The sequence below is a fragment of the Labeo rohita genome, chromosome 4 (assembly GCF_022985175.1).
Source record: "Labeo rohita strain BAU-BD-2019 chromosome 4, IGBB_LRoh.1.0, whole genome shotgun sequence".
Taxonomy (NCBI): Eukaryota; Metazoa; Chordata; class Actinopteri; order Cypriniformes; family Cyprinidae; genus Labeo; species Labeo rohita.
In genome coordinates, this window is record NC_066872.1 from 20,242,836 (window position 1) to 20,270,071 (window position 27,236).

At 37.7% G+C, this 27,236-nt stretch overlaps 2 protein-coding genes and 1 pseudogene across 2 annotated transcripts; 1 reads left to right on the plus strand and 2 right to left on the minus strand.

Annotated features, from left to right (window-relative positions):
* Positions 1-237: 237 nt before the first annotated feature.
* LOC127164180 (tripartite motif-containing protein 16) lies at positions 238-5,773 on the minus strand. The gene is made up of 6 exons (XM_051107958.1): positions 5,127-5,773; positions 4,840-4,935; positions 4,520-4,753; positions 1,475-1,631; positions 1,269-1,316; positions 238-946 (listed from the first exon to the last, which is right to left on the minus strand). Exons 1-6 carry the CDS (start codon positions 5,697-5,699, stop codon positions 432-434), a joined length of 1,623 nt encoding a protein of 540 aa, XP_050963915.1. The 5' UTR covers positions 5,700-5,773; the 3' UTR covers positions 238-431.
* A 2,049-nt stretch (positions 5,774-7,822) lies between these two features.
* On the minus strand, positions 7,823-11,061 carry LOC127164224 (gastrula zinc finger protein XlCGF8.2DB-like; annotated as a pseudogene).
* An 8,884-nt stretch (positions 11,062-19,945) lies between these two features.
* Positions 19,946-20,804, plus strand: LOC127164254 (ras-related C3 botulinum toxin substrate 1). Its single transcript, XM_051108098.1, has one exon. It carries the CDS (start codon positions 19,955-19,957, stop codon positions 20,516-20,518), a length of 564 nt encoding a protein of 187 aa, XP_050964055.1. The 5' UTR covers positions 19,946-19,954; the 3' UTR covers positions 20,519-20,804.
* The last annotated feature ends 6,432 nt before the right edge of the window (positions 20,805-27,236 follow it).

A 27,236-nucleotide genomic window follows, 5' to 3' on the forward strand; every position in this document is an offset into this window, starting at 1 on the left:
TTAACAGTGAATACTGGCAAAACTGCTGCCAGTATTTTAATGTTAATTTACAGGACAATATCTTACTATGATAAATCAGATGTCTCAAGGCATGTATGAATATCTGTTAAACATCTTTAAAAGAGCAGAGTGTAAACACTCTAAAATGTACATTTTCCAAAGAAAATGAATACATTGCACACACATTTGCTGATGCTAAATTTTTAATGAAGCATATGTGTGATCAGTTGAAAAATACTTTTGATAGTAATAAAACAAATAATTTGTGTTACACTATAACAATAATTACTTTGATTCCCATCAATACAAATAGAGATTGAAAAAAGCAAGTCTATATGAGAATTTATACATGGAAGTTCAGCTGTACTCTCACTGTATCATGCAGCTCAAAGTATTATGAGAATAATCTCTTTACAGTCTATTGGTATTCATCAACATAGGTTCACTGATGACCCAGGATAAACATAAAACCCAGGATAGAGCGGCTGAGTGAATGTGGTCTGGACTGTGTGGATAAGACTCATTGTGTCAGAGACGCTGTAGAAGGACAGAGTTCCTGCACTGTGATCCACATACACTCCTATTCTACTGCTGATGGCCTCTACATGAAGATCAGTCTCTACTTTACTGTGTATGAATGTGTACCTGGAGGGAGAACAGAACAAACTCCAGGACTGATCATTATATCCAAACCAACACTCTTTTCCTCCCTTCCTGCTGATGCTCTTATACGACACTGATATTAACACACTGCCATTCCACTCAATCTCCCAGTAACAGTGTCCACAAACACTCTCTCTACACAAGAGCTGCTTATACACCTCAAACCTGTCAGGATGATCAGGATATGGCTGGACTGTGTTAGTGTACATAATCGCTCTGTTGCTCTCAGACAGATGAAGGTATTTATTCACTGTGTTTAGATCCAGAGTGAGCTGATGGGAATCTGATAGAGATAAAAACACATCAAGATCAGAAATTATAAATCTATTTGATCTTTTAATGTATCTGGGTTAGTTATACGGTTAAGAGTACCCTTAGTAAAACATGGGCAAGAAAAAAACTTCCATTTAAGAAACCTTAAAACTGTCATTAAGTATTTTTCTCTTAAGTTCTGCTACGCACTGTAACTTAGTAGCCATTTAACCCTGAAAACTCTTCTATCATGTTTCTTTTCACCGTCTACAGGAAGAACATGAACACATGAAGAATGCATAAAGAACTTGAGATCTTCTGCTTGCTTTGCGTTTTTTTTCTAAGTGACTTACATTGTAGGAAGTCATTTCTGGTCCTGGGAACAATGCTGCTGGATGTGACTGAAAATCATGAGGCATGGACAGTGTTAATATCATCAAGATCATCATCAAGAGAAAATTATCCTGCATCAATTCCTAAGACATTTCTAATATGATGTTCTACGTGATACGAGATGAAAGACTCATTTCTGACAGCAGATGAATCTCCAGGACTTTACCTCTGTCTGAGATCTTTTTGATCTTCTCTTTGCAGAAATCCAGTTTGTCTTTCAGCTGACAGACAGATTCTTTCACATTAACAAAAGAGAAGAGAGAACTGAAGGAAATGATGGATTCATCTGTAGATTCAGGAGGTGCTGAGAGAGAATGGAAACTCTACAGAAAACACAAATCAAAACTCATCATCACTCCACACTTCACCCAATAACCTGCACTTCTAGGAAATAGTTTGAATAAAACATCTTTTTAGAACATGAAGTGTAAGAGAAAACACATCAACAGTGTCACATTGTCAGGTTGAGTAGATTTGCTTAGAAAAAGCAGTTCAAAGGCTACAATTAGATTTACCGTCATTTATGACTAATGAGCAAAGGACCATTAGGGCACAGTCCCAAGGTTGTGTATTGTTTGATTTCAATATGCTCATTAACTGCTGATATAAAACCTTCCTGTTTGAAGTTTTCATGATCAAATTCATCAGTGTGTCGCTAGTAACATTTATGAAAATTATAATGAAATGTTTTAGTAGGTTTAAAATGTTCCTGTTTTCAGAAACATTATACAAAATTAATATTATAAAAAGGAATCTGTAAAATGTTGATGTAAAATAGGTGTGCTCAACCCTGGTCCTGGAGATCGACCTTCCTGCAGAGTTCAGCTCCAACCCTGATCAAACACACCTGAACCAGCTAATTAGGATCTAAAAGAGCACTTGATAATTGCAGAAAGGTGTGTTTGATTAGGGTTGGAACTCCGATTAGGGTCGATCTCCAGGAACAGGGATGGGCACTCCTGATGTAAAATCTCGGTGGGTGGAAACTGGTAGTATCTAACTTGTAGATTTCACAATGCTGTAAAAGAGTAAGTGTTAGTTAAGCTTTAAACTGGCACTACTAAAGTGGCAGTGCTATATAGTTACAGAATAAAGATTTCAGAAAAAGGTTTCCTAATAGTGTTAGAGAGCTTAAATCTATTACGGTGCATTTCTTTCAAAAGTAGATGATCAGATGACAGTACGCAAAACCTGAAATTATATTCCCATGAAACCAAACTTCAGGAACTCACACAAAACATATGCCATGCAACAAAACAATAAACTTTCTAATCTGAAGAGAAGATCTTAAAGAAAACCATTTGCTCAACTGTCCCTTCACTCGTCCTTAAGATCCCTCCTATAGGTGTATTGCATGTAATGAATGGAGAAGTAGGCACATCATCAGTGATCTTTTGACTTTTGTCTGTCACTGACATTGCAAGCCATATTTAAGTGACCTAATTAATTACACTTTATGTTCTAAGCAAGCAGTGGGCGGCCAGCTCAAAGGTTTAGGTTAACATTCCACCCTCTGACTACGTTGATGCTGGCGAGTTTGTGATCGTGAGTCTGTGCTGGCCACGTGAGATTCAAATGTGACATCAGGTCCTTGATGAATGAACAATCAGGAATTATGGGATATTCAAAATAATCTAATATCTCAATACATAATCAATATATGTGATCAGTTTTTAATTATAAATACAGTGTAAATTTAATGATCACTTGAAATTGGAGCCAGAATAAACACAGAGCTAGACTAAAATTGAAATTGAATCCTGATAAATTAAATGAGTAGTTCACTTCCAGAACAAAAAATTACAGATAATTTACTCACCCCCTTGTCATCCAAGATGTTCATGTCTTTCTTTCCTCAGTTGTAAAGAATTGTTTTTTGAGGAAATCATTTCAGGATTTCTCTCCATATAGTGGACTTCTCTCCCCAGCAGGCACACAACGTCATAAGACGCTGATATTTGGTTAAATTTCGGTTGCGACGTCGGCTGACCAAAATTCAATGTAAATTCAACGTTTAATGTCAACGTTAAATTGATGTCCAATACCAGTGTCAGCTGACGTTGATATTTTGTTGTTTTTAGGTTGTGTAACCAAAATCCAACATTAAGTCAGCGCCAAATTGACGTCAAATACTGACGTCAACACGATTTTCATTCTCAACCAAAATGCAACGTCTGTCCGACATCATGTCCAACGTCAACCTGACGTTATATAGACGTCCAGTGCCTGCTGGGTCAATATAGTTTGAACTTCCCAAATGCAGTTTAAATGCAGCGTCCAAGGGCTCTAAATGATCCCAGCCAAGGAAGAATGGTCTTACCTAGCAAAACAATTGGATATTTTCTTAAAAAAAAAAAAAAAAAAAAAAAAAATGTAAATTTAAATACTTTTTAACCTCAAATGCTCGTCTTGTCTAGCTCTGCGTGAACTGCGTGTGTATTCCGGTTCAAGACAGTTGGGATACGTTGAAAAACTTCCATCTCATTTTCTCCTCCAATTTCAAAATTGCCCTACATCGCCGACTCCAAGTACCGACCCAGTGGTTACAAAGTGAACGTGCAAAAAAAAAAAAAAAGTAAAACTTCGATGTAGGACGATTTTGAAGTTGGAGAAGAAAATGAGATGGGAGTTTTGCATCCTAACCTAAGTGTCATGAACCAGAATACACAGAGTTCACGCAGAGCTAGACAAGACAAGCTTTTGAGATTGAAAAATATATAAATTGTCTTTTTTTTTTTAAATAACCAATCATTTTGCTAGATAAGACCCTTCTTCCTGGGCAGGGATTGTTTAGAGCCCTTTGAAGCTGCATTAAACTGGAAGTTCAAACTCGGGGGCACCACAGAAGTCCACTATGTGGAGAGAAATCCTAAAATGTTTTCCTCAAAAAAAATAATTTCTTTACAACTGAAGAAAGAAAAACATGAACATCTTGGATGACAAAAAGGTAAGCAAATTATCTGTCATTTTTTGTTCTGGAAGTGAACTTCTTTAGGTGAACTTTGCAGAAGTGCAGGTAAAAGACCTACACACATTATACTTTCGCCCACACCATTGGATTCTGTCGTTGGGCCAGTTGGGTGGCTCTTACATAACAGAATTCCTGTTAACATTGCATTCTGCTCTCATGAAATGCTTCTCTGTGAGTCTCCTGTGAGAGTAGGATCTTGCTCAGGTCCACTATGATCCTGTACTTCTAGGTCTCTGTTACCTGCAGGAACTGGATGTTATCCTGTGTGTGTAAAAGCTTCTCCAGCTCAGCATTTCTCCTCTTCAGATCATTGATCTCCTGCTTTAGTTGCTCCATACGTCCTTTAGCTGGACTCACCGCAGCCCTTTCTTGATCTCTGATCCACTGTGTCACTTCAGAGCGTCTTCTCTCAATAGAGTGGATGAGCTCATTAAAGATCATCTCACAGTCCTGCACTGCTGTCCGTGCAGAGTGCTGTTAAACACAGTAACACAGTGGCTTCAGTAAAAAAGGAGAAAGAGTCTATGAGTTCTCAAACTTATCTTCCTCTCCAGACTTACCTTTTGAGACTTCACAGCCTCTCTCAGCTGCTGAAGATCTTTCTCTCTTTGCTGGATACTCTGCTGGAACCTTCTATGCATGTCTTTCAGCTGCTTCTGGAGGACAAACCAATAACAGAAAATGTCATAAAACTACTCTCCCAGTGAGACTGCGGTGTGAAAGATCTAGCATGGTAAGGTTAAAGGTTAAAACATAAGTGTCATCATTACTATATCATTGTCCAGTATTATAAGGATAGTTTACCAAAAATGTTAATCAAGGCTTTACTTATAATTCAACTTCATACCCGGTTCTCTGTCCTTTGTGCCTCAGCTGATACAGTGTCATGATTTTTATGTTCATCCATTTTACACATCACACATATACATTTCTGGTCAGTGCAACAGAAAAGCTCAAGGAGCTTATCATGTTTTCGGCAGAACATCTCCTGCAGTCGTCCGGTGGCTTCAGTCAAACTGTGTCTCTTTCCTTTAAAGAAACTTTCATGTTGTCCAAGGTGATCCTGACAGTAAGAGTTCAGACACACCAGACAGGACTTGACAGCTTTGTATTTTCTTCCAGTACAGACGTCACACTGAACATCTCCAGCTCCAGCATAACAGTCACCAGGACGTTTGGTCTTCTTCAGTTTTGTTACCACGTCAGTCAGCATGGTGTTTCTAGCTAAAGCAGGTCTTGGACTGAAGGTCTGTCTGCACTGAGGGCAGCTGTAGACTCTCTTCTGATCCTCCTGATCCCAGTGGCCTGTAATACAGCTCTTACAGTAACTGTGCCCACAGGAAGTTGTCACCGGATCCTTCAGAAGATCCAGACACACTGGACAGATGAACTCATCCTGAGAAAATCTGGCTTCTGCCATTTTATAGCATGAAACACAAATTCACGACAGCTCAACTACACTTCGGTTCTCCTTTCTGAGATTTCTGTTTCCTGCTTCTGTTGCTTGAGTGACGTGTATAAAAGAGGTATGTATGCAAGTCTAAAGGTCACAAATAATAAAAGGCCCACTAGATCTGAGTCTCTGAGAGTATACAAAGTACAGGCAACACCCTTAAAACCTGCAATAATGCTGGATCGTAATTACTACACTTTTACTGCAGGACAAAAAACAATGTCCATATTTACAGTTTATTTCCTTCATTTCCCCATCAATGTTTTCACTTTGTGAATCATGAAATATATAGTCATTTCAGTGATGATGTTTTCATACATTTCATCAAAGTTTAGGGTCTCAGATTATCTCCTAATCATGTCAGTCCTTCAGCATTTTATTTTATTTTTTTATTTATGCATTGGTACGAAGGTACTTAATTATTCACCTGTGTCAATTATAAAAATACATAAACATTTCTGAAGTTTAGGAACTGATTTAAGATAAAAAGCAGATGCTGTTATGATTTTAATGAGATATCTCATCACATACATATGGCATGAAATTTGAAAGCGTAACAACTTAATGTCGATAAAACGTCAGTCAATAAAGTGTTTTAATCAATGGCACTTAATATTTGAACTAAAATTTTGTTGAAACCACTGTATGTATAAGTGAAAATTACTATTAGTGTGATTCCCACTCATCAGCTGGCAGAGGATTCTGCTTGACAAACTACATTTCATATGGCTTTCAAATGGAACACTTCTTTAGTGGCTTAAAGTGGAAATAAAGCAGTCAGTCAAGTTTACATTATTTAATTGTCTTTACAGAATATTATTTCATCTAATACAACATAATGTCACAATGTTGGTTTGCTCAGATAACCAGTGAAGTAATATAAGCATTTCTTGACATTTTGAACATGTGCTTGGTTTGAAATGGAGGAAGATGAACTTAAAAAGGACTGCTGAGTCCATAATAAGTGCAACTGCTTATGCATTTCAGCTGATACGGTGAGGGGACCAAGCAGTAATACTGTTAGGGGTAGAAGAAGTCATGAACTGCTGGTTTGGGGTAAAGTGCGGATATATGTTTATTTATTTATTTTTTAAAATAAAAATAATAAATTGATTTAAACAAATTGTTTAAAAGGCTCAGAAGTGGCATGAATGCATTCAATGCATTTAAATTCATAATGTTTTTGAATATAGAAATGTGAAGGATTCTAATAACTGAAATGATCCTATAAAATGAAAAAAAAGGGCCGGAAGGTGGCAGCAAGTCAACTGTCTTTGTCACTGACTCACTCTTTCAATTGATTCATTCAAACGGCTGATTTATTCAGGAACAAAGCTAGTGACTATCCCTGTGAATGGGTGATTTAATCACTGACTCACTAGATAAATTAAAAAATGCACATTTATTCATAAACACAACACTGCTGTGCTTTTCTGTAGATGCGCAACTATTTTCATTGACAAATACAGCAATATCAGACAACTGTATTCTGTAAAGTCTTCTTCTTTATTGGACTGCTGTATAAAATTAACATCACATTTGCAAACTCTCTATATCAGGGGTGCTCAACCCTATTCCTAGAGATCTACCTTCCTGCAGAGTTCAGATCCAACCCTGATCAAACACACCTGAACCAACTAATTAGGATCTGAAGGAGCACTTGATAATTAAAGACGTGTGTTTGGTCAGGGTGTGAACTAAACTCTGCAGGAAGGTAGATCTCCAGGAACAGGGTTAGGCACCCCTGCTCTGTATAATCATTAAAAGCTGTTACTTATCTCAGTTTATGCAAGCTTTTCCAGCTAGACATTATTTTTAGACAGAGTTTACATAAAAACCTTGATCACTTCAGGTATGTTAAACTCAGCTTCACATCAAATTTTCATTTCAAAGTAAGATGTTTAGATTTTCATCAAAAATCATGGTTCATCCTAAATAACGTACCGACAGAGGAGCATTTCCATTTGCTGCAGTGTACAGGTTTAATGACAAGTACTTAAACCACAAAATGCTCCTTTTGATATTGACCTTTTTATGTGCACTGAGCGTGTCTTGCTCAGAACCAGCCAAAGCATGAAAACAGACATAAATAAAGATTTTGACACACTGAACATTCCAATCACACCAGTGTGATCGTACACGTCAAAGTGTTACTTTACATCCGGAATTGTGATCATGTGCAAACTACTTCTCCCCAGTGTGAATGTTCATGTGTTTTTTAAGGCTTGCTTGTTCAGTAAAACTCTTTCCACATTGTTGACAGGTGAAAGGTTTCTCTCCAGTATGAATTCTTATGTGGACATCGAGATGTTGTTTACATGTAAAACTTTTTCCACATTGACAGCATGTGTAAGGCTTTTCGCCAGTATGAATTCTCATGTGGTTTTTAACACTTGTTTCTCGAGTGAAGCCCTTTCCACACAGTTTGCAGGTGAAAGGTTTCTCTCCAGTGTGGATTCTCATGTGGACATCAAGTTTTTTCTTATGTGTAAAACTCCTTTCACATTGAGAGCATGTGTAAGGCTTCTCTCCAGAATGAATTTTCAAGTGGTTTTTAAGGCTTGATTTCCGAATAAAGCTCTTTCCACATTGTTTGCAGGTGAAAGGCTTCTCTCCAGTGTGAATTTTCATGTGCCTTCTAAGAGTTTCTTTAAGAGTAAAACCTATTCCACATTGATGGCAGGTGTAAGGCTTTTCTCCGGTGTGAATTGTCATGTGCCTTCTAAGAGTTTCTTTAAGAGTAAAACTTACTCCACATTGAGTGCATGTGTAAGGCTTTTTCCAGTGTGAATTCTCATGTGCCTTCTGAGAGTATCTTTATGTGTAAAACTTACTCCACATTGAGAGCATGTGTAAGGCTTTTCTCCAGTGTGAATTCTCATGTGGGAATTAAGGTCTCCAAATCTGCTGAAACTCTTTCCACACTGTTGGCAGGTGAAATAACTTTGATTTGCTGTCTTATGAGCTCTTTTTTGTGTCTTTACAGTCTGAGAGCAAATAAATGATTTATCTCCAGTTATGAAATCACAGTGTTTCGCATACTGATCACTGTCTTCATTTTCATTGAGTTCTTGACTCTCCTTTTTCAGTGACATCAAGTCTAAAGCAAAAAAGACAAATGCAAGTTAAAACCAGTTTTAATGACACAAAACAAACATCAAATCCAACTACGCTACTAAAAGTGGTATTAAATATAATCACAAAACCTTAACACTTCACTTTCTTCAGGACATGTTCCAGAAACTTTCAAACAGGCAATTATCAAACCCAAAACAGGCTAATTTAATTATAGACCAAACTCAAATCATTTATTTCTAAAATATTAGAAAAATAGCATCCTGTCAAATATGTTCATTTTTGCATTTTTGGATTTAAGCCCCATCATAGTACAGAAACTGTGAATGAAGCCACGCAAGTATGGAGTGCCACAGGGCTCACTACTAGGTCCTCTGCTTTTCCCCTTGTATGTATTTTCCCAGGGGAATATTATTTCACTTTTATGCAACTAATACTTTTTCTTTAAATTATTTTCTTGCACCCTCACAAAGCTTCTCAACTTTTCTCAAGCAGTCAATTTCAAAAATCTGGTAAGTACACACAAAGTTTTGAATGTCTGAAACTTCTCAGTACATAGGCAACCTTTCACTGTGTTAAAATCCATTATTTTTATCACAGTCACAAAAATTCTGGCTTAGATTTTTTTCCTTAATAGCCTTCATTGTCTGAGACTCAGGCTCTCTCAGTTTAAGTCTAGGCTTTTTAGTTAAAAACATACACATGATGTTATTTGTGACATCTCAGATTTATTTTATTTTTTTTTAAGATTTATTTTTTGCATTTTTGTCTTTTATTAGGATAGGACAGTATTGCAGACAGGAAGCGAAGCGTAAGAGAGAGGGCGGTGGGATCGGGAAAGGTCCGCAAGCCGGTACTCAAACTCGGGACACCCAAAGCGGAACTACGCTAAATGTTGGTGCGCTGCCCATGAGGCTATCGACGCGGCATGACGTCTCTGATTTAAAATTATTTATGGCATCTTTGGTAATATTGTTCGTGAAACCCATAAATGGAACTCATTCAATATGATATTCACTATTATTAAGCAAATAAGGCAAAAATAAATGTTTATTATAAGACAAGGAAAGTGCTTTTTGACCTTGCATGCATGTCGACCCATAATTTGCAAATAAATTCTTTAAAAATCAGACAACGTGATTTTCTGGATTTTTTTTTTTCTCATTTTGTCTCTCATAGTTGAGGTATACCTATGATAAAAATTACAGGCCTCTCTCATCTTTTTAAGTGGGAGAACTTGCACAATTGGTGGCTGACTAAATACTTTTTTGCCCCACTATACATCTCCCTCCTCTAATCACATGCCAGTTTAGTCACCCACCCCGCTTTATTCTGGGATCTCTCAATTTACAAATTAACCACTGACTAATGCCTAACTTTGCAGTTGGAACTTCTCAGGTTTACTAGAATGCAGCATTAGTATCTGTCTGGTCAAATGATCTCAATGTCACATAAAACTGCTTTAATTAGGACACTCATAGGACATTCTTCAAAAACATTGTTCATTTCTGTAGAGCTGGACATTTTAATAAGGATCAAATGAGTGAGTTCAGCTTTGAGAATGAAAACCAACCTGTTTGTTCCTCGGTATCTTCATGTTTGATTCTGAATGTTTCTTCAATCTTCATGTCTTCACTCTCCTCTTTAATAAATGTCATCTTTATAATAATGTCATCTGGATCTCAGCTGCTTCTTCAGGAGTTTTTCCTGTGTGCTTGGCAGAAAGAGAAATAAACACAAAGTAAATCTCTGGGCGCATCTCAATCAGCTCCCTAGTTCAGTAGTCAGCACACTGGTAAGGGACTCAGTCAGAGAGATATAGAGAGAGATAACAGAGTGATAATAAAATAGCACTCAAATTAATAATATATAAATATTGTATTAGTATTGTATTTGGTATTTACTGATTTGTAGGTTAGTTTTAATTAATTACACTTTCACAAAAAACATTTACAGTTGGTTTGTAAAGGTTATCATAACGCACGTTTGTTGTTATTGTTTTATTTACACTGTTTCATAAGGCTCCGTTTCTCCATCACTAGTTGCCAGTGACTGAATTCGTGTTAATGATAACCTGATTCACGATAACAGGGAGAGAAATGAGACGCACCGTTTATGTTACTCACACAAAACAACCTTCGTTAACATCACTGGATAAAACATTTTTGCTTTTCATTCAGTAATGATTCATTTACATTTTTTATACAGAATTCTCTAAACGAGTTGAGATTTAAACACTTTACATGTTTTAAATGCACACACCTTCCTACAGCTGAATCACAGACGCAGGAGCGCAGCGCAGCCTTATAACGTCATATCGCCACACCAAAATAAAAGTCTTCGCTGAAGCATAGAATTTTACATTAGAAAACAACAACAACAAAAAAGGTATATTGGGAATTCCAGAGCTATCAAAACCCCAAAGCTATCAGTACAGTTAAGCTCTACGTGTAGTCTTATGTCTTATATCTAAATGCAAGCAACTGGAAGTACTTTCACTTCATGATAAATTACAGAGCATTTGTGATATTCTCCAATCAATGATAAACTCCAGTAATTTGGTCTTAAAATTACAAAATTAGGAAGAACTTATTATTACAAATTGATTTAAAAAATGTAGATCAACATTACATTTGTGTTTTCAGATAGCCCTGGTGAAAAAAACCAAGTATACCCGGCTGCAGCCTGCAGAACGGGGCGGGGCTGCACGTGGGGCGGGGCTACACGCATCGCCCACAAATGCTTTCATTGGCTAATGACATGTAATGACGTAGTCAACTCCGTAAACAGGAAATGCGGTTACGAGCATAGTTCAAGATACGATTCATTTGTGATATTAAATATCTGTTACATATAAAATATTAAACAATATATTATAAATTCGTTAATTATCTACATGTGATATTAATAAATGGTTCAGTTGGTTAATGACATGTAATGACGTAGACACCTCTGTAAACAGGAAATGCGGTTAAGAGCACAGCTGAAGCTATATATATATATATATATATACATAGAATATCATTAGTGATATTAACTTACATACAAAAATAAACAATATATTATGAATTCGTTAATTATCTACACGTAATATTAATCTGTACCAAACATAATACATTATGTTTTCATTCATTATTTTGTGCAAAATTTCATTATTATTACTAAGCAAGCATCCACTTCCTGCTTTCGACCTGTCATATCTTTGTGCATTAAGAACTGTATATCGCAACGATTAATGTTTATTTGCAAATTTAAATTATTTATGGGGTTTTATTTTTATTTACGCATTTACTTGTATTTAATGTTTTTTTTTGTTTTTTTTGTCACCAACTCAACACTTAAAGTTTCTTTGAAAATGTTGTCTTAGAATTATGAATTGATAAAGTGCCACTTTCGTAAGAACTACATGACAGCTATTGCTTTGTTCTGACAACAAAACCTTTCACAATAAATTATGTGTACATGTAGAGATAAAATATAGAGATTACCTCATGTTAAAGAAAGTTGGAAGTCCAAAAGCGTTGGACTAAACAATATATGAAGAGGAATAAACTCAAAGAACATGAAGATAATGCAGTTTGAGTATTTCATTTTATTGGTCATACAAAACAGCAGTTTAACATCACTGTTTTATTAGCAGAGGCCCACCTGTTGTGTCTTCAGTTGTTCAGTTGCCACGTACATTTAACATGTAATAATACACACACACACACACACGTGGACAGTCTTATTTTAACTACTTCACATCTCCTTATACAATCGCTCATTAGTGACATAATGAACGCAATGTTGTAATCAAACATTACAACTAATCAAATAAGACAAAACTAGTAGCTCAACTACTCACCAACGCAGCGACAAACGAGTGGAAATAAAATTGCGTTGATAAATAAAATGATGCGTTGGCGTCATTAACCAATGATATAATTTGTGGGCTGGGCGACACATGTATCCCTGCCCCACATGCAGCTCCACCCCATTCTGCAGGCTGCAGCCAGGACCTTCTCAAAAAAACAGCATATGCTGGTAGCTGATGCTGGGATGCTGGTTAGGTATGTTTTGATGGTGGTTTAAGCTGGTTTATGCTGGTCCTATACTGGTTTTTGCTGGTCCTTTGCTGGTTTATGCTGGTCCTTAAATTTATCAGCTAAGGACCATCTTAAACCAGCACCAAAACTTACCTAACCAGCATCCCAGCATCAAAACACAGCTACCAGCATATGCTGTTTTTTTCACCAGGGAGATTTAACTATTTAGTGTAATTTAAACTAAAACCTTATGACAACATATTCATCTTATTCCATCTCAGTTTCTCCCAAGAACATACAGACAATAAATCAAATTTCAGCTTTATTTGGTTAAACTTTCATTAATTGTCAATGACTGTAAAAAGATTATTGACTGTAAGTTTAAAACAGATGATTACTGTCTAAATGAAAATCTTATTCTCTTATTCTAAATGTAAATAAAATGTGATTTCAATTTCCCAAAATGATCTTTATTAAAATTGGCAGTATATAATCTGTGCTAAAATGTGATTATAATATAAACTAATTACCAAGCTGCTAGATTTCATTTATTGGAAACTGATTCACAAACATAATTTTCCTCCCAATCAGCTCTCTATGAATAACAGCTACACACTGAAAATCAACAAATCTGTCTTCTATAAGGACTGTATGGAAAGGTGGTCTGTGTTTGATCGTATTGATTTCAGTGGTAATGTTTTTTTACATGAGCAACTTAGTTTAAATTACAGTTTTTGCAGTATAAATGAATATGGTTCATTGATTATGAACTTTTCAGTTTCTTTAATTGGAAAAACCCATGCCAACATATTTAGTTGTTATTCCTTATCTTCCCTTATTGTCAGACCCCTTGAACTGTTCTGTGTTGGTTTTGCCCTTGTCACACCCCTGTTGGACTGTTATGTTGGTTTCTCCCTTGTGTCCTTATATGGTTTTCCTGTTCCGTTTCTTGTTAAGTCTTTATTGGTTAATTACCCACACCTGTCCTTGTATGGTTTGCACCCCTTTATAAGTTGTATTGAGTTCAGTGTTTGTTGTTGGACCTTGTTGTAAGTTTGGTGTGTGTTGTCCTGCTGTTCCTGGTTACCCCTGTTTTGGATTTTATTAAAGACTGTTAACTGTAGTTCGTCTTCGTTTGTCTCTATCTGATGCAACCGTGACAAGGTCCGACCAAAACAATAATTAGACAAGATTTCCCTGCGTTTTATCTTCATTTTTCACCAGTTTTTTTCTTTTCCCATTTGCCATATGGACATCGCCTCTATCAACGTTGTTCCAAGGAGGGGTAACACCATTCTGGGAGGAATTACCATCTTCATCTTCCAGAATGGCAGGGACCTGAAGGACTACGTGGAGGAGTTTGTCGACACCTGCCATCGTGCCAGTTGCGATGACGTCTCCTCCCGGGAGTCCGTCCTCCGCCTAAGCCTCCTCCTACATTGAACTTTTTGTTGCCTGCCCACGTCCACTCTTTTGTTTTGTTTTCCCTACGGCGCGAAGTCGCGCCTTCCGGGAGGGGGGAGTAGTGTCAGACCCCTTGAACTGTTCTGTGTTGGTTTTGCCCTTGTCACACCCCCGTTGGACTGTTATGTTGGTTTCTCCCTTGTGTCCTTATAAGGTTTTCCTGTTCCGTTTCTTGTTAAGTCTTTATTGGTTAATTACCCACATCTGTCCTTGTATTGTTTGCACCCCTTTATAAGTTGTATTGAGTTCAGTGTTTGTTGTCGGACCTTGTTGTAAGTTTGGTGTGTGTCGTCCTGCTGTTCCTGGTTACCCCTGTTTTGGATTTTATTAAGACTGTTAACTATATTTCGTCTTTGTTTGTCTCTATCTGACACAACCGTGACACTTATTAGAAGTAAAACAGTTCAGTTATTAAATACAAGACACAATAAACTGTTTATTAGAAACCCATACTCTAGATATGCATTCATCAGGAAAACATATATTAGTGTTGTTTTTAGTAAAGCTAAAAGCGTTAAACAAAATACCTGCAATATCTACACACACATGTATGTGTGTGTGTGTGTATATCTATACAGTATAGATAGATAGATAGATTTTTTTTTTTTTTTTAAATTGAAGAACATTACAAAAACAATATAATTAATATAATATTTAATAAAATAATGTAATATTACAATAATATAATATATTTTTCTCCTTATTAATACTGTTATTAATATTACTACTATACTTAAACAGCAGTGACCCACTGAAGGTGGTGAGTGCAACATTACACCTTTTTCATCCCACTTGAAAGAAACAGCTTTCCTCTGCCTCTTTGTTTATAGGTACTTCTTGGACATCAATCCAGAGACAGGCACAAACTCAAAAAGGCAGAGAGGACATATCAACCAGCAAGTCTGTACACTGACCAGGAAACTCATTGAGTTTGAATGGATGTAAATCTAATGGACAAACCAAACTCTGCCTTTGTGTTAAGCTAGATGTAGTCATGCAGGAAGATGATCACTGAATATGTTCTATAGCAGTGGTGCCCAAATTCGGTCCTGGATGAACGGTGTTCTGCAGAGTTTAGCTCCAACTTGCCTCAACACACCTGCTGGGAAGTTTCTAGTATGTCTAGTAAGAGCTTGATTAGCTGGTCCAGGTGCGTCTAACTGGGGTTGGAGCTAAACTCTGCAGGACACCAGCCCTCCAGGACCTAACATCACTTGGCAAAACTGCCTGGCAACATTGCTCAAAAAGTTGAACTGTGTATCATCAGCCTAAATCAACTGTAGTAGATATTTCAGTCCAGTGGCGGCTGGTGGCAAATTTTCTATTGTTTTTTTTTTTTTTAGGAAATTCAAGATTGAGGATCAATCTCACAAAATTATATTTTTGTCTGCTAGCTTTTTTTTTTTTTTTTAATTTTAAATAATTATTCCAAATTGACTTATACAGAGCAAACAGCAAAATCTGTGAGAATAAAAATAAATGTTACATTTGTTTAGACCATAACTACAAGTCAAGTAGCAGTACCAAGCAGAGTCTGCAGTACCAAGCAGAACCACACAGAGACACCAACAGACCACTATACCAGTCGCCTTAACGTTATATAAATAGAATTATTAAACTGAGCAAAACACAAATTAAAAAAGTAAATAAAAACATTCTGAATTTGTCGAATGTGGTGATCTAAAGGCAGCTCAATATGACAGTCCAGAGTGTTGATGCCAGTATAAACACCACTGTCCAGAGCAAAGTCCTATAAAGACATGATTTTTCAGTAAGTGTCCATTATAAAACACTTGTCAGACATGCGATCATACTGAAATGTGCTTTTAAAGCTATCAGAGAGCGCAAATACACGGTGTGTTTATGAAACGGATAATCAACAGTTTGCCGTGCATTAAAGGATTTTAAGTGCACGATGTGGAGACTAATAACCGCCCGATGCAAAGTGCATTTAAAATCCTTTAATGCACGGCAAGCCATTGATTATCCCACCTATTCCATGGTCATTTGCAAACGTATACACAGGTTAAAACTAGTATTGCTCTTTGCAGCAAAATGTTTGACCGAATGGGTAAAAATGACACAGCACATTATCTCTAACATTCTGCAGGCATCAAATCGGACACAGAGATGAAATAGTGTGGTAAGATCACATATATTTGAATAAATTATAGCTTTTATTTCAATAAATTATCGATCGAGAGAGAGAGAGAGAAGGCGAGAGATAGAAAGAGAGAGATGACAGTTGTGTGTGTTAGCTGCTGCGCGTCTCTCTCTTCAAACAACTAATTAATTCAAAAACAGCTGTTTTCCCCAAGTGGCAACCTCCCGATCTCCCTCTTGAAGCCAACACGCAAGTGGCTAAAACTGCAATTCATCGACTGGCCGCCAGAGACTGGCTGCAAAAGGGAGTAAATCCCATAGACTCCCCATGTTAAAATGCCCAACTTCACAGCAGAAAAAAATGTGTTTACAGCCTGGTACAAAAAGTGATTTTCGTCTATATAACAAATTTTGCACTTCATGTCAACTGTGAGGGGGGTGAATTTTTTTATAACTCATCCGTTTAATTTATATTAAGCCTTAAAGTTCTGCATAATTTAGGGCGTGGCCATTTAAGTGACAGGTGGATTGCCGCTGCTGTCACCACCGTCGCGCTAGGCGGGTGTGGTTTCAGCAACCAGCTCAACCCACGTCCCGCCTATTTGCCCATTTTCGATTATCTGGGAGTGACGTGCAATGACGTGATTCCAAGATGGCGACAACTGACTCTCGCCCACTAAGAGCTTCAAAAATGGTCTTCAGAAATCTACGGGTGACATCACGGACACTACGTTCATGTTTTTTACAGTCTATGGTTTTACCACCTCGTTTCTAAGGAATATAATGTAGCGATCTAGTATCTAGGTGTCATGAATCCTGTCTGGTCTGCCCGCTACCAGAGGTCGCCTGTGCATTTCACTGACATTTTACACTACACTGCTTCACGGACTACTCTCACGTCTTGCCTTCGCTGTACCTGTCTGCTATTGTTCGACCCTGCCTGTTTTTCGACTTTGTTATTCAATAAAGCTTTGCATATGGATCCGCTCGTTTCACGTCTCCCTCGCTCCATTAGACTAGGCTATTTTATTAATGACAATCGCGGGAAAGCGTTTATGTATGTGCGCAGTGTAGTGCGAGCTCTGACCTCCCTCTCTGTCTGTCTGTGTGTGTGCGTTTGTGTGCGAGTGATGTGTGTGCATCAATTAAAGCAGTGCATTAATATAGAACGGTGATTAAACTGACTTGGAACTACCTGTGCATTAAACTGTTGTACTGTATACCTGCCAGCCAATCACAATCCAGTAATCAGACAGACCATGGAATAATTGCACACTAATAGTAACAGACTCTAATAATGTACGACTTTTGTATGTCACTGACTGTTATCGTCTTTGCCTCCATTACAATCATCATCCATCAAAACTTCACTGGTAAGATACTGGTTTGTTTTATTGAGCCCATACAGACTAGTCCTGACTTCATATTTCTTATTATTAGAGGTATGTTTGTTCCGACCAACCGCTGCACCAGTTAAGGTCATGTATAATGATGAAAGCACATTAGTGCTAGCCCTCCCAGAAACCCACAGAGATTGCATCAAAGCCACTAGATGGCAAGCCTGCAACCATTAGCCGAAATAGTTTGGCAGTTTGGCAGTACGTAGAAAAGAGGCCGTTTTCTTTGAATAGATGTCAATGGAAGAGAGGCTTCACTACGCTGAATAAACAGCTTTTTCAATCCACAGCCTGGTAATCTCTGGTAATCTTCCACATGTGTTACACTAAACAACACTTTTCAATTGAGCTATTTTTACTTAACCCTTAAGTTTGCCACAAAATAATGCTGACTTTTTGCGACAGGAGGGATTAAGCTTACGGCGACTGAGCGTTGCACAACTCTGACTGAAATTCAAAGGCTGTAGTGTGATTGGTTATTAAGGAACACGTAATCCAATTTAGCCGTTACACTTTTTTCAATAGTAAGTAATACAGACCCTCTTATCTCCCTATAATAAGAAAATCTCTGATTGCATTGCCTGCAGTTTGAAAAAAAAAAATCTTTGTATGAAAGTCTATGAGAACACTTAGGGCGATTCTCAGTCTGAGAGAAATCAACCAAAAAGGGGTGGTACTACACAGAACGTGACTCAACGATTATTGGACTATATTTCCAGAGGCAGAACAAACAGTAGCTGCGTTTCCATTACCCTTCAAGATGCGCAAATTTAAATTGCGAAATGGAAACATGTCAATTTAGCTCCAGTATATCGCAAAAAAGTTTTTACGCTTGCATGAGGTGGTTTTTCAGGCAATTTGAAAAAGGAAAATTTTTCGCATTTATAGATCACATGGCATGTAAAAAATCATATGATCATATGATCAATGTACTATAAACTAAAAGCCGCTCTCAAGTATAAGGGGCTTTCCCTGATATTAATGCTTAGACTATGTACGCTGCACGCGTCTGCAGCGCATAAGGGCTCCGACACAGTCACCAGAGCTGACGTTATGTATATAACGTTACCAGCAGCATCACACACGTTTCTGAAGCAGCTCTCCGTGCTGCTTCTGTAAAGATACACGCATACGCCTCTTTCAATTAGTAAAGCCAAAATCCGTCCAAATCCCACCAATTTCCGTTGTCATGACTTATTGCGAGAGGAACAAATTATATTTTAGTCGCATAACACTGGTTAATGGAAGCTTCATTTTGCAATACTTTTTTATTGACGTATAAAATATCGCCAAAGTTTTGTGCAAATCTGTAATGGAAACACACCTAGTATAGAAGAGAGAAAGCTAGCGTAACACTGGTGATTGAATGTGAAAGAAAAAAATCCCTCCCTTTCACACTTTGGCGGTGCGTCGCCTGATCACCCTAACGGAGAAACCACCTGTTTCAGTGGTAATTTAGTGCTGATTTAGCATTAGTGATGAACAACTGCTGTTATCAAGCAGAATCACTGAAGGAAAGACAAATGAGAGCCAAAAAAAAAGAGAAGAGGCAAGCAGAAACACAAAAACAACTGACCCTGCTGAAAAAAATGGCTAAAACCAGCCTAGGCTGGTTGGCTGGTTTTAGCTGGTCATCCAGCCTGGTCTTAGCTGGTCAGCAGGCTGGTTTTAGAGGGATTTTGGCCACTTCTTTAGCTGGACAGGCTGGGAGACCAGCTAGAACGACCAGCTCAAACCAGCCTGACCAGCCTAGCCAGGCTGGGAGACCAGCTAAAACCAGCTACTTCCAGCTTAAACCAGCTAAAACCAGCCAACCAGCTTATGCTGGTTTTAGCTGTTTTTTTTTTCCAGCAGGGACAGCTTTAGATGAAATCAAGTGAAGATAAAGTAATTCTTTATTAGTAAAAGAATAAAAGAATTCTTTATTATTACTTTACTTTTTAGTCAGTAAAAGACAGTAAACCTCTCAAGATCTTAGCAGAGGATGATTAAATAACTCCACAAACGGCTACAGAAGTTGAGAATTACAGAGGTTTAGATGCTGATTGGTTGAAAATAAGTGACATCTTCTCTGTGTTGAATCACCGTTGTGAAAAGCTGGTTATTCCGGTCAGAACAGGTTTTCCACAGGATTGTTTTACAGGAAGTGAACCCAATGGAGAGCATGGAGAGCATAAATTTTGTTTTTGTTGGGGACAGTGCTGTTGGAAAAACATGCCTTCTGATCAGTTACCTCACCAATGTTTTTTCAGGGGAATACATTCCTACTTTCTCAAGAATAAAGTCTATCCCTGTAATTGTCGATGGAATTCCTTTGAGACTGGTCTTTACGGATATAGGAGGACAGGATGAATTAGACATTGCTCGACCTATACACTACCTTGACGCAGATGTATTTTTGATCGTATTCTCTCTTGTGAGTCCAGAATCATTTGAGAGGGTCCGTGAAAAGTGGCATCCAGACGTCAGACGTTTTTGCCCCAACACTCCGATAATCCTCGTTGGGACTAAACTTGACTTGAGAGATGACAAGGACACCATTGAAAAGCTGAAAGAGAAGACACAAACCCCCATCAGCTATCGTCAAGGTCTGGATATGGCCAAAGAAATAGGAGCTGTGAAGTACTTTGAGTGCTCAGCCTTAACACAGATTGGCCTTACGACAATGTTTGAAGAAACGATTCAGAAGGGTCTCTGTCAATGTGTGGCGAAGAACTGAAAGAAATTATTTAACCCTCTCAACTGTCTGCAAACACAGTCTGAGCTCATCTGAAAAAATGGGGGTGATGGGAAATGTTTGAGGTCATTTTAGAAATAATGCATGTGTATTGAGTGTATATGAATTGATTTATTGGTCTTGTAACTAAATCAGAACAGGGCTATTTTGAAACTCTAAATGATCTGTACCATTTAATTCTCAAAATAATTAATTGTTTTGATGCCAATGAAGTGCTTCATGCTTTGACCATCTGCTGGTCAAAATATGTAAATGCAATAAGAATATGGCATATATTTGTGTTTGTTAATTTCTAATTAGTTAATTTTGTGTGCTACTGGAGAAATAAACAAATATATTTGTATTACATGTGTTTGTCAAAAATGTCAAAACAAAAAAAAAGTTTCTGTGTGGAGTTTGCATGTTCTTTTGAATTCTTTCTTTTTCTCAGCAATCTCACAATTCTCTGTGTTTCTTATGCTGTAAAAATGTTTTCATTTATCCAATTAAAAAAAAATAGGGTAATGGTTCACATCTATATTTTATAACTTGAGCCAATGAAAAATAAATTACATGCCCTAAACAATATTTTCTATGTCTATAAAAACTATTTTATAAAACCTGGCAAAAAGTATTTTTTTTATTGAAGAAAGTCAATTAATTTTTTTTGTTTTTGTTTTTGTTTTGTTTAGATCAAAAAATATTATTTAGGGCAAGTTATTTATTTTTCATTGGCTCAAGTTATAAAATATAGATCCGAACCATTACCCTATTTTTTTTTTTTAATTAGATGAATGAAAACATTTTTACATCTACATCAGTTGTTTTATTTTTCCAATTTGTCAAACTAGAAAATTAAGGGAAAAAAGCAAACAAATAAAGGAACATTCATGCAATTTTCTGTTTCATTTTAATTCAATTCCAAATGTTAATTTAAAAAGACAACAAAACATTCACCAATTCCCTATTCCCCATAGCGACCTCTAGAGGATGCAGTTCGATGTTCCCTTGAATGAGAATGTCTTGGGTTACGTATGTTACTGTTATGTTGTTTTATCCTTTGCCATTTTGCCTGTTGTCTTAGTTGCTCACTGAACAAAGAGAGCTCCCCTTCTAGGGAACTCAACGATGCGTCCTGGTGGACACTTTGGGGAATGCAGCCACATGACCCAGTGCCTGAAACATGTGTAAAACAACTCCAATCCTATTGGTCCACATGGCCTGTGACATCCTAGGCAGGTACCCAAAAGGGCAGCTGCTGAATACATCATACGTTTTGTTGTCTTTTGAGCCATCTGTCTGTTGAATGTGTGTGAAACATCATCCAGGTGAGTCGAGTAGCACTTTGAGGAATATATCCTCTGTGTTGGGATTCTAACACTTGAGGGCATATTCTAACCTTTGCGTCTTTGTCTTGATGAGCATGCACTCTTTGTGTTGAATAACTTTAATGTGCTCTACTCAATTTTGTTTCTGTTCCTGAGGGATGCAGGGCAAAGCGTTTGTGCCTCGGCCCGTTGCCACAGCAGTTGCTTTGATCTGCGGCGTCTGCATACCCTTTACTTTTGGGTTACTGATATTGCTCGCATTGCTATAACGATGAAGTGTGAGCACCAAATCATTTTTAGCTCAGGGCGTGTAAGATCGCGGGTGGAGCTATATTCAACTTAGCTTTAATATGCATGTTATTATGTTTAGAGAGCCTTGCTGGACATGGATATACTGAATGCTCTGTGGAGAGATGCTGCAAGCCTTCTCTCCTGGGGTGTTTCAGTAATCTAGAGTGGTTACGGAAAATGTTCCTTCCTCGGTTTAGCTGGGTGATAAGTGAACAGTCTCTGCTCAGAGTGTAGCCATCTGTGGATGATTATGCTCCAGCCCAGACTGCTTTGCTTTAGAATATACCAGTCTGAGGCCAGCTATGTTCTAGCCTGGCGTCTATGACTGGGTTGGGTTCCCCTTGGGCACAAGCTCTCTCAGGTAAGCGCTGAAGTCTTGTTTGGAATCTTCTGTCTGAAGATAGCTGTGTTCTCGGAGACTGCTCCCCCTTGTGGGGTCTTTAAGTAGTGGTCTCCTTGAGCTCTTGCCTAGACTGCGCTGTCTCCCCTTTTTGGGTTTTAAGTAAAAGGCCCACTTCATGGCCTGGGCAAACTTCAGCCTTATCTGAGTGAAATGCTATTTGAGAATAGCTGTGCCCAGCCACCTGGTGTTATGGCCGTCGCTTGCATCAGGGTTTGATCTGGACTAATGGTTTTTATGTGTTTGCTCCTTAGCAAATCATTACTATGATTTGGATTTTCCTATTGTAAGCCTCTGGTCAATATATCACTCGCTAGCCTACTGTGGGACTGACATGGATTGGGGACCCCCTTCTCTGTGGTCTGGGTAGTTTCAGTCGGTTCCATCTCTGGTAGACTTTCCTAAACACATAGATATCTAAGGATATCTATGTGCTAGCTCAGTGACTGCTCCCCTTCTCCGTCTTTAAGTAGTAGTCTCCTTGAGCCCATACCTAGACTGTGCTGTCTCCCCCTGCTAAGGCTGTAAGTAGACAGCCCACTCTTTGTGATCTGGGTAATTTCAGTCGGTTCTCTTCATGGCGTGATTAGATATTAGGGGTGTGACAAGACACTTATCCCACAAGACGAGACAAGACACGAGACTGGGTTCACAAGAACGAGACGAGACGAGATTTTTAAACTTTTCTTAAGAAATCCTCAATGATGAAATATATAGGGAAATTAGTCTTTTAATCAACTGAAAAAGACAAAAAAATTAAGGTGCATTTTGAACTTTATGAAATTAAACTTCAAGCTTCATGATTCTGGATAAATTAAGAATCCTAGTTGTTTTTTAATAAATTGGAGATCACGATTCTCTCACGATTCTGGAGAAAAAAAGATCAGAAAACTAAACAAAATAAAATAATTTTATTTAAAATACTTTCGTTTTGATCGCTACTGTAGGCAATAAGTGTTTATACCCAAACTATAAACTTTTATCCCAGTACGTCTATTATTTAAATGTCTTTAACACAGAAATAATGATTTTAATGTGGTTGAAAAGACTCTTTCACATTTACCCTGACCCTCTGATTCATTAACATGGGCAGCGACAAAACGTGCTTCTCACGCTCGTGATGTGGAACAGTCGTAACAGACATAGCTAAATCGTTGTCATTCAGGAATAAGATCATGTGGGTGTTTGAATCGACACCTCAATATTTTAAGGATTAATAGTGAAGCTCTGATGTAAACACGGCAAAATGCTTTTTGAGGATACTGTCACGAGATCTCGTGAGATCCGACTGGTCTCGCGAGACATATCGGATCTCGTCACATCCTTATTAGATATCGTTCCTCAAAGTGCCCACCAGGACACAGCACTGAGTTCCCTAGAAGGGGAACATCTCGGGTTACCCATGCAACTATGGTTTCCAGAGAGGGAACAAAACTCTGCTTCCCCTTGCCATGCCTTCAGCCTGCCTGTTTACGTCTCCTCTGACAACTGAGTGACGTATTCAGCAGGTGCCCTTTTATACTTTTACACTACACAGACCACTAGGATTCAAGTTGCTTTACACATGCTTCAGGCATGGGGTCATGCGGCTGCATTCCCCAAAGTGTCCGCCAAGATGCAGTGTCTTGTTCCCTCTCAGGGAACCATGGTTACATGGGTAACCTGAGATGTTTATATAGAATCTCTATTAATAACATTAATAACAATAATTTAATCTCTTGTTTTGTTTTTCTAGACTCCAGTGGCAAAGGCTTTTCAATACACTGTGATAAAAACACTCTAATGGGAGTTATAGCTGTGAACTTTCCACATAAACCGCAGATCAAAATGCAGCTGATGTCTGTAGAAGAGATCAAATCTTTGGGTCCAAAAAAGCATGTAAGTTCTTACATAATGTAAGATGTCCAAATAACATTTTCATTTTATTTATTATATTTTTTAACCTGGTTGCATAGGCAAGGTTTAAGTTGGAGTCTGTTCAGTTTGGTAGATTTAAGTCTGTTGTCTGTCTTCGTCATGTTTTACTGTTTTTCAAGTATATTTTGATGCAAATATAGTGTAAATTAGCCCTGTTTTATTCAAGATGTGTGTGGGCACAGACAGAGGTTGGCTGAACAGGAATAAACAGTTTAAGATAAAGCTGGTTTTCTCTCTCTCCCTCTCTCTCTCTCAGAATTCACGCAGCATCTACATCAGATTTGACTAGACATTTTAAAAAAAAAATCTGCAGACACTTCACAAGGGTTATCACCAGGTCAAAGCGTGGTCAACCAGCTTCAAATATGCTATGTGTCTTAGAACTCAGAGGCTTGTGGGGTTTTAAAAGACAATGCCTATATGTTTGCAAGACCAGAAGCCATGACACATTTCCGAGGGTTAGATTGCCTCCGCAGCTTTGCAAAGGCATGTGGTGCAAAGTGTCCCGAATATCTGATATCAGGCTGCAAAAGTATGCCACAACCCATTTCAACAGTGCTTAATATGACAAACACCGATATGGACCAGCTGGCAAACTTTCTTGGACATGACAAAAGAATTCATTGTGAGTTTGATCAAGGATCAAGGAACAAGGAAGATTAGCTGAGTTCCATGGCAAGAATTTATTTTTTACAAAATAATTTCATTTTTGCCTTTATTGTGATAGGAAAGTGCAGAGGATACAGAAAGAAAAGAGGGAAAGAAAGAGGGGGGCAGAATTGGGAAAGGTTCTCAAGTCAGGATTCAAACTCAGGATGCTTGTAGGGCATGAGCACTTTATGTCGACGCACTGCCCACAAGGCTATCAGCACTGACTCTTGGTAGGAACTTGGATGAAATTGAGATCGATACTGAATGTTAGTTTATTTAGTTGACATTTTTAATTTATTTCATTTTATTTTTTCTATCTTTACCATATATTCCTTTTTGCTACATAACATTAAAACTCGTCGCCCACTGAAGCTAAGCAGGTTTGAGCCTGGTCAGTACCAGGATGGGAAACTTCCTAGGAAAACTAGGCTGCTGCTGGAAGAGGTGCTAGTAAGGCCAGCAGGGGGTGCTCACACTATAGTCTGTGTGGGTCATTAAAATTCCCAGGATAGTTGGCGCCCATAGGCTTGTAGTGCAATCGGGTGTCCCATGATCGAACCCTGCCTTTCCCGATCCCACCCCCCTCTCTCTCTCTCTCCCATTTGCTTCTTGTTGTATCTCTACTGTCCTGTCAAATGAAAAATGCAAAAAAAAAAAAAAAATGTCTTTTGGATGTTTTTTGAAAAAGAGTAGAGGTGTGACCTCGGCATTCTTCCAGTGTGTTCTATTACCATACTTTTCTGACAATGGTCAAAAAATATTTATTTTACCTGTGGTTATAAATGTTTTCTTGGTTTCAGGAATTGTCTTTTAAGCAATTGAGAAGAAGTATGTTATTTGTGTTACGGTTTCTGTGGAATTAAAAAAACTGTGTTAAGCTTGTTTAGATATGATGTTTTGATAATGTGAGAAATATGAGACCTGACCCTGGACACCTTATCCTGCCAGAAGATATCTGTTTTTTCTAGTATCTAATAAAACCTGTCAACAGCAAGTTTTGTCTGATACTCAAAACAGTATTAACGGTCTATCAGTGTGAGAATTTAACAAAAAAAGTGTTACATGTGTATGTGGTCTAACCAGTTATTCTTTTCTTCTGTAATGACTTGAAGTATTTTGTTATCTCTGTTTGTGTCTTATTATGAGCAGATCCCCAAACAGCAGAAATATAAGAAGTCTCTCTGCCATATCTTGGTGGTGGGATTTTAACGGCGGTCCAGTTGTGCTCCCCTTTGTATTTGGGTGGTTTTTTTTTGTTTGTTTGTTTTTGTTTTCCAGACTAATTTTCTCCCACAGTTTGTTATGGTGTTGTCTTTAAAAAAATTCCCCTATTGGACCAAGCTTTTTGTGTTGTGGCTATGACTGTAACATGAAGTGACAGCAAAAATTAGCACAGTTGGTTTATTGATAATTTTAGTTGCATATTTTTCAATTCTCAAACTTTGACCAGCACAATTCCAACAAATGATGTTATACCACAAGGAATCGCAATGGAAAATTACTGCTTTACAACATTAGCATAAAACAAATGACAACTACATGAATGACTATTCATTATACTATAAATGATTAAAAAATAAATTGAAATTAAAAAAACAAACAAACAAAGAAAACAAATGTTTGCAGATGTTCACTTTCTTAAGGTAGCACACAGACAGGTTGTTAATGAGAATCTGTAGATCCATCACTGTGAATATCAGTTGTACAATTATTTATTATTTTTTGTTTTTGTTTTTGTTTTTTTTCAATTTTTATAGACTTGCATTTCTTGGCATATGTAGCTTTATATTATTTACATCCAGATTACCATTTTCACTAAAATCCTTGTAGTTACTGTAGAATTGTTACGTTGTAATGTAGAGCTAAACAGCCCACTTAAAAGAGAAGTCCACTTCCAAAACAAAGATTCACATATAATGTACTCACCCCCTTTATCATCCAAGATGTTCATGTCTTTCTTTCTTAAATCGTTTCTGCATTTTTCTCCATATAATGGAGTGGTATGGTGCCCGGATTTTAAATGCGGCTTCAAACGATCCCAAATGCGGTTGTAAATGATCCCAGCTTAGGAAGAAGGGTCTTATCTAGCGAAACGATCGGTTACTTTCATTAAAAGTATTCAATTTAAATATTT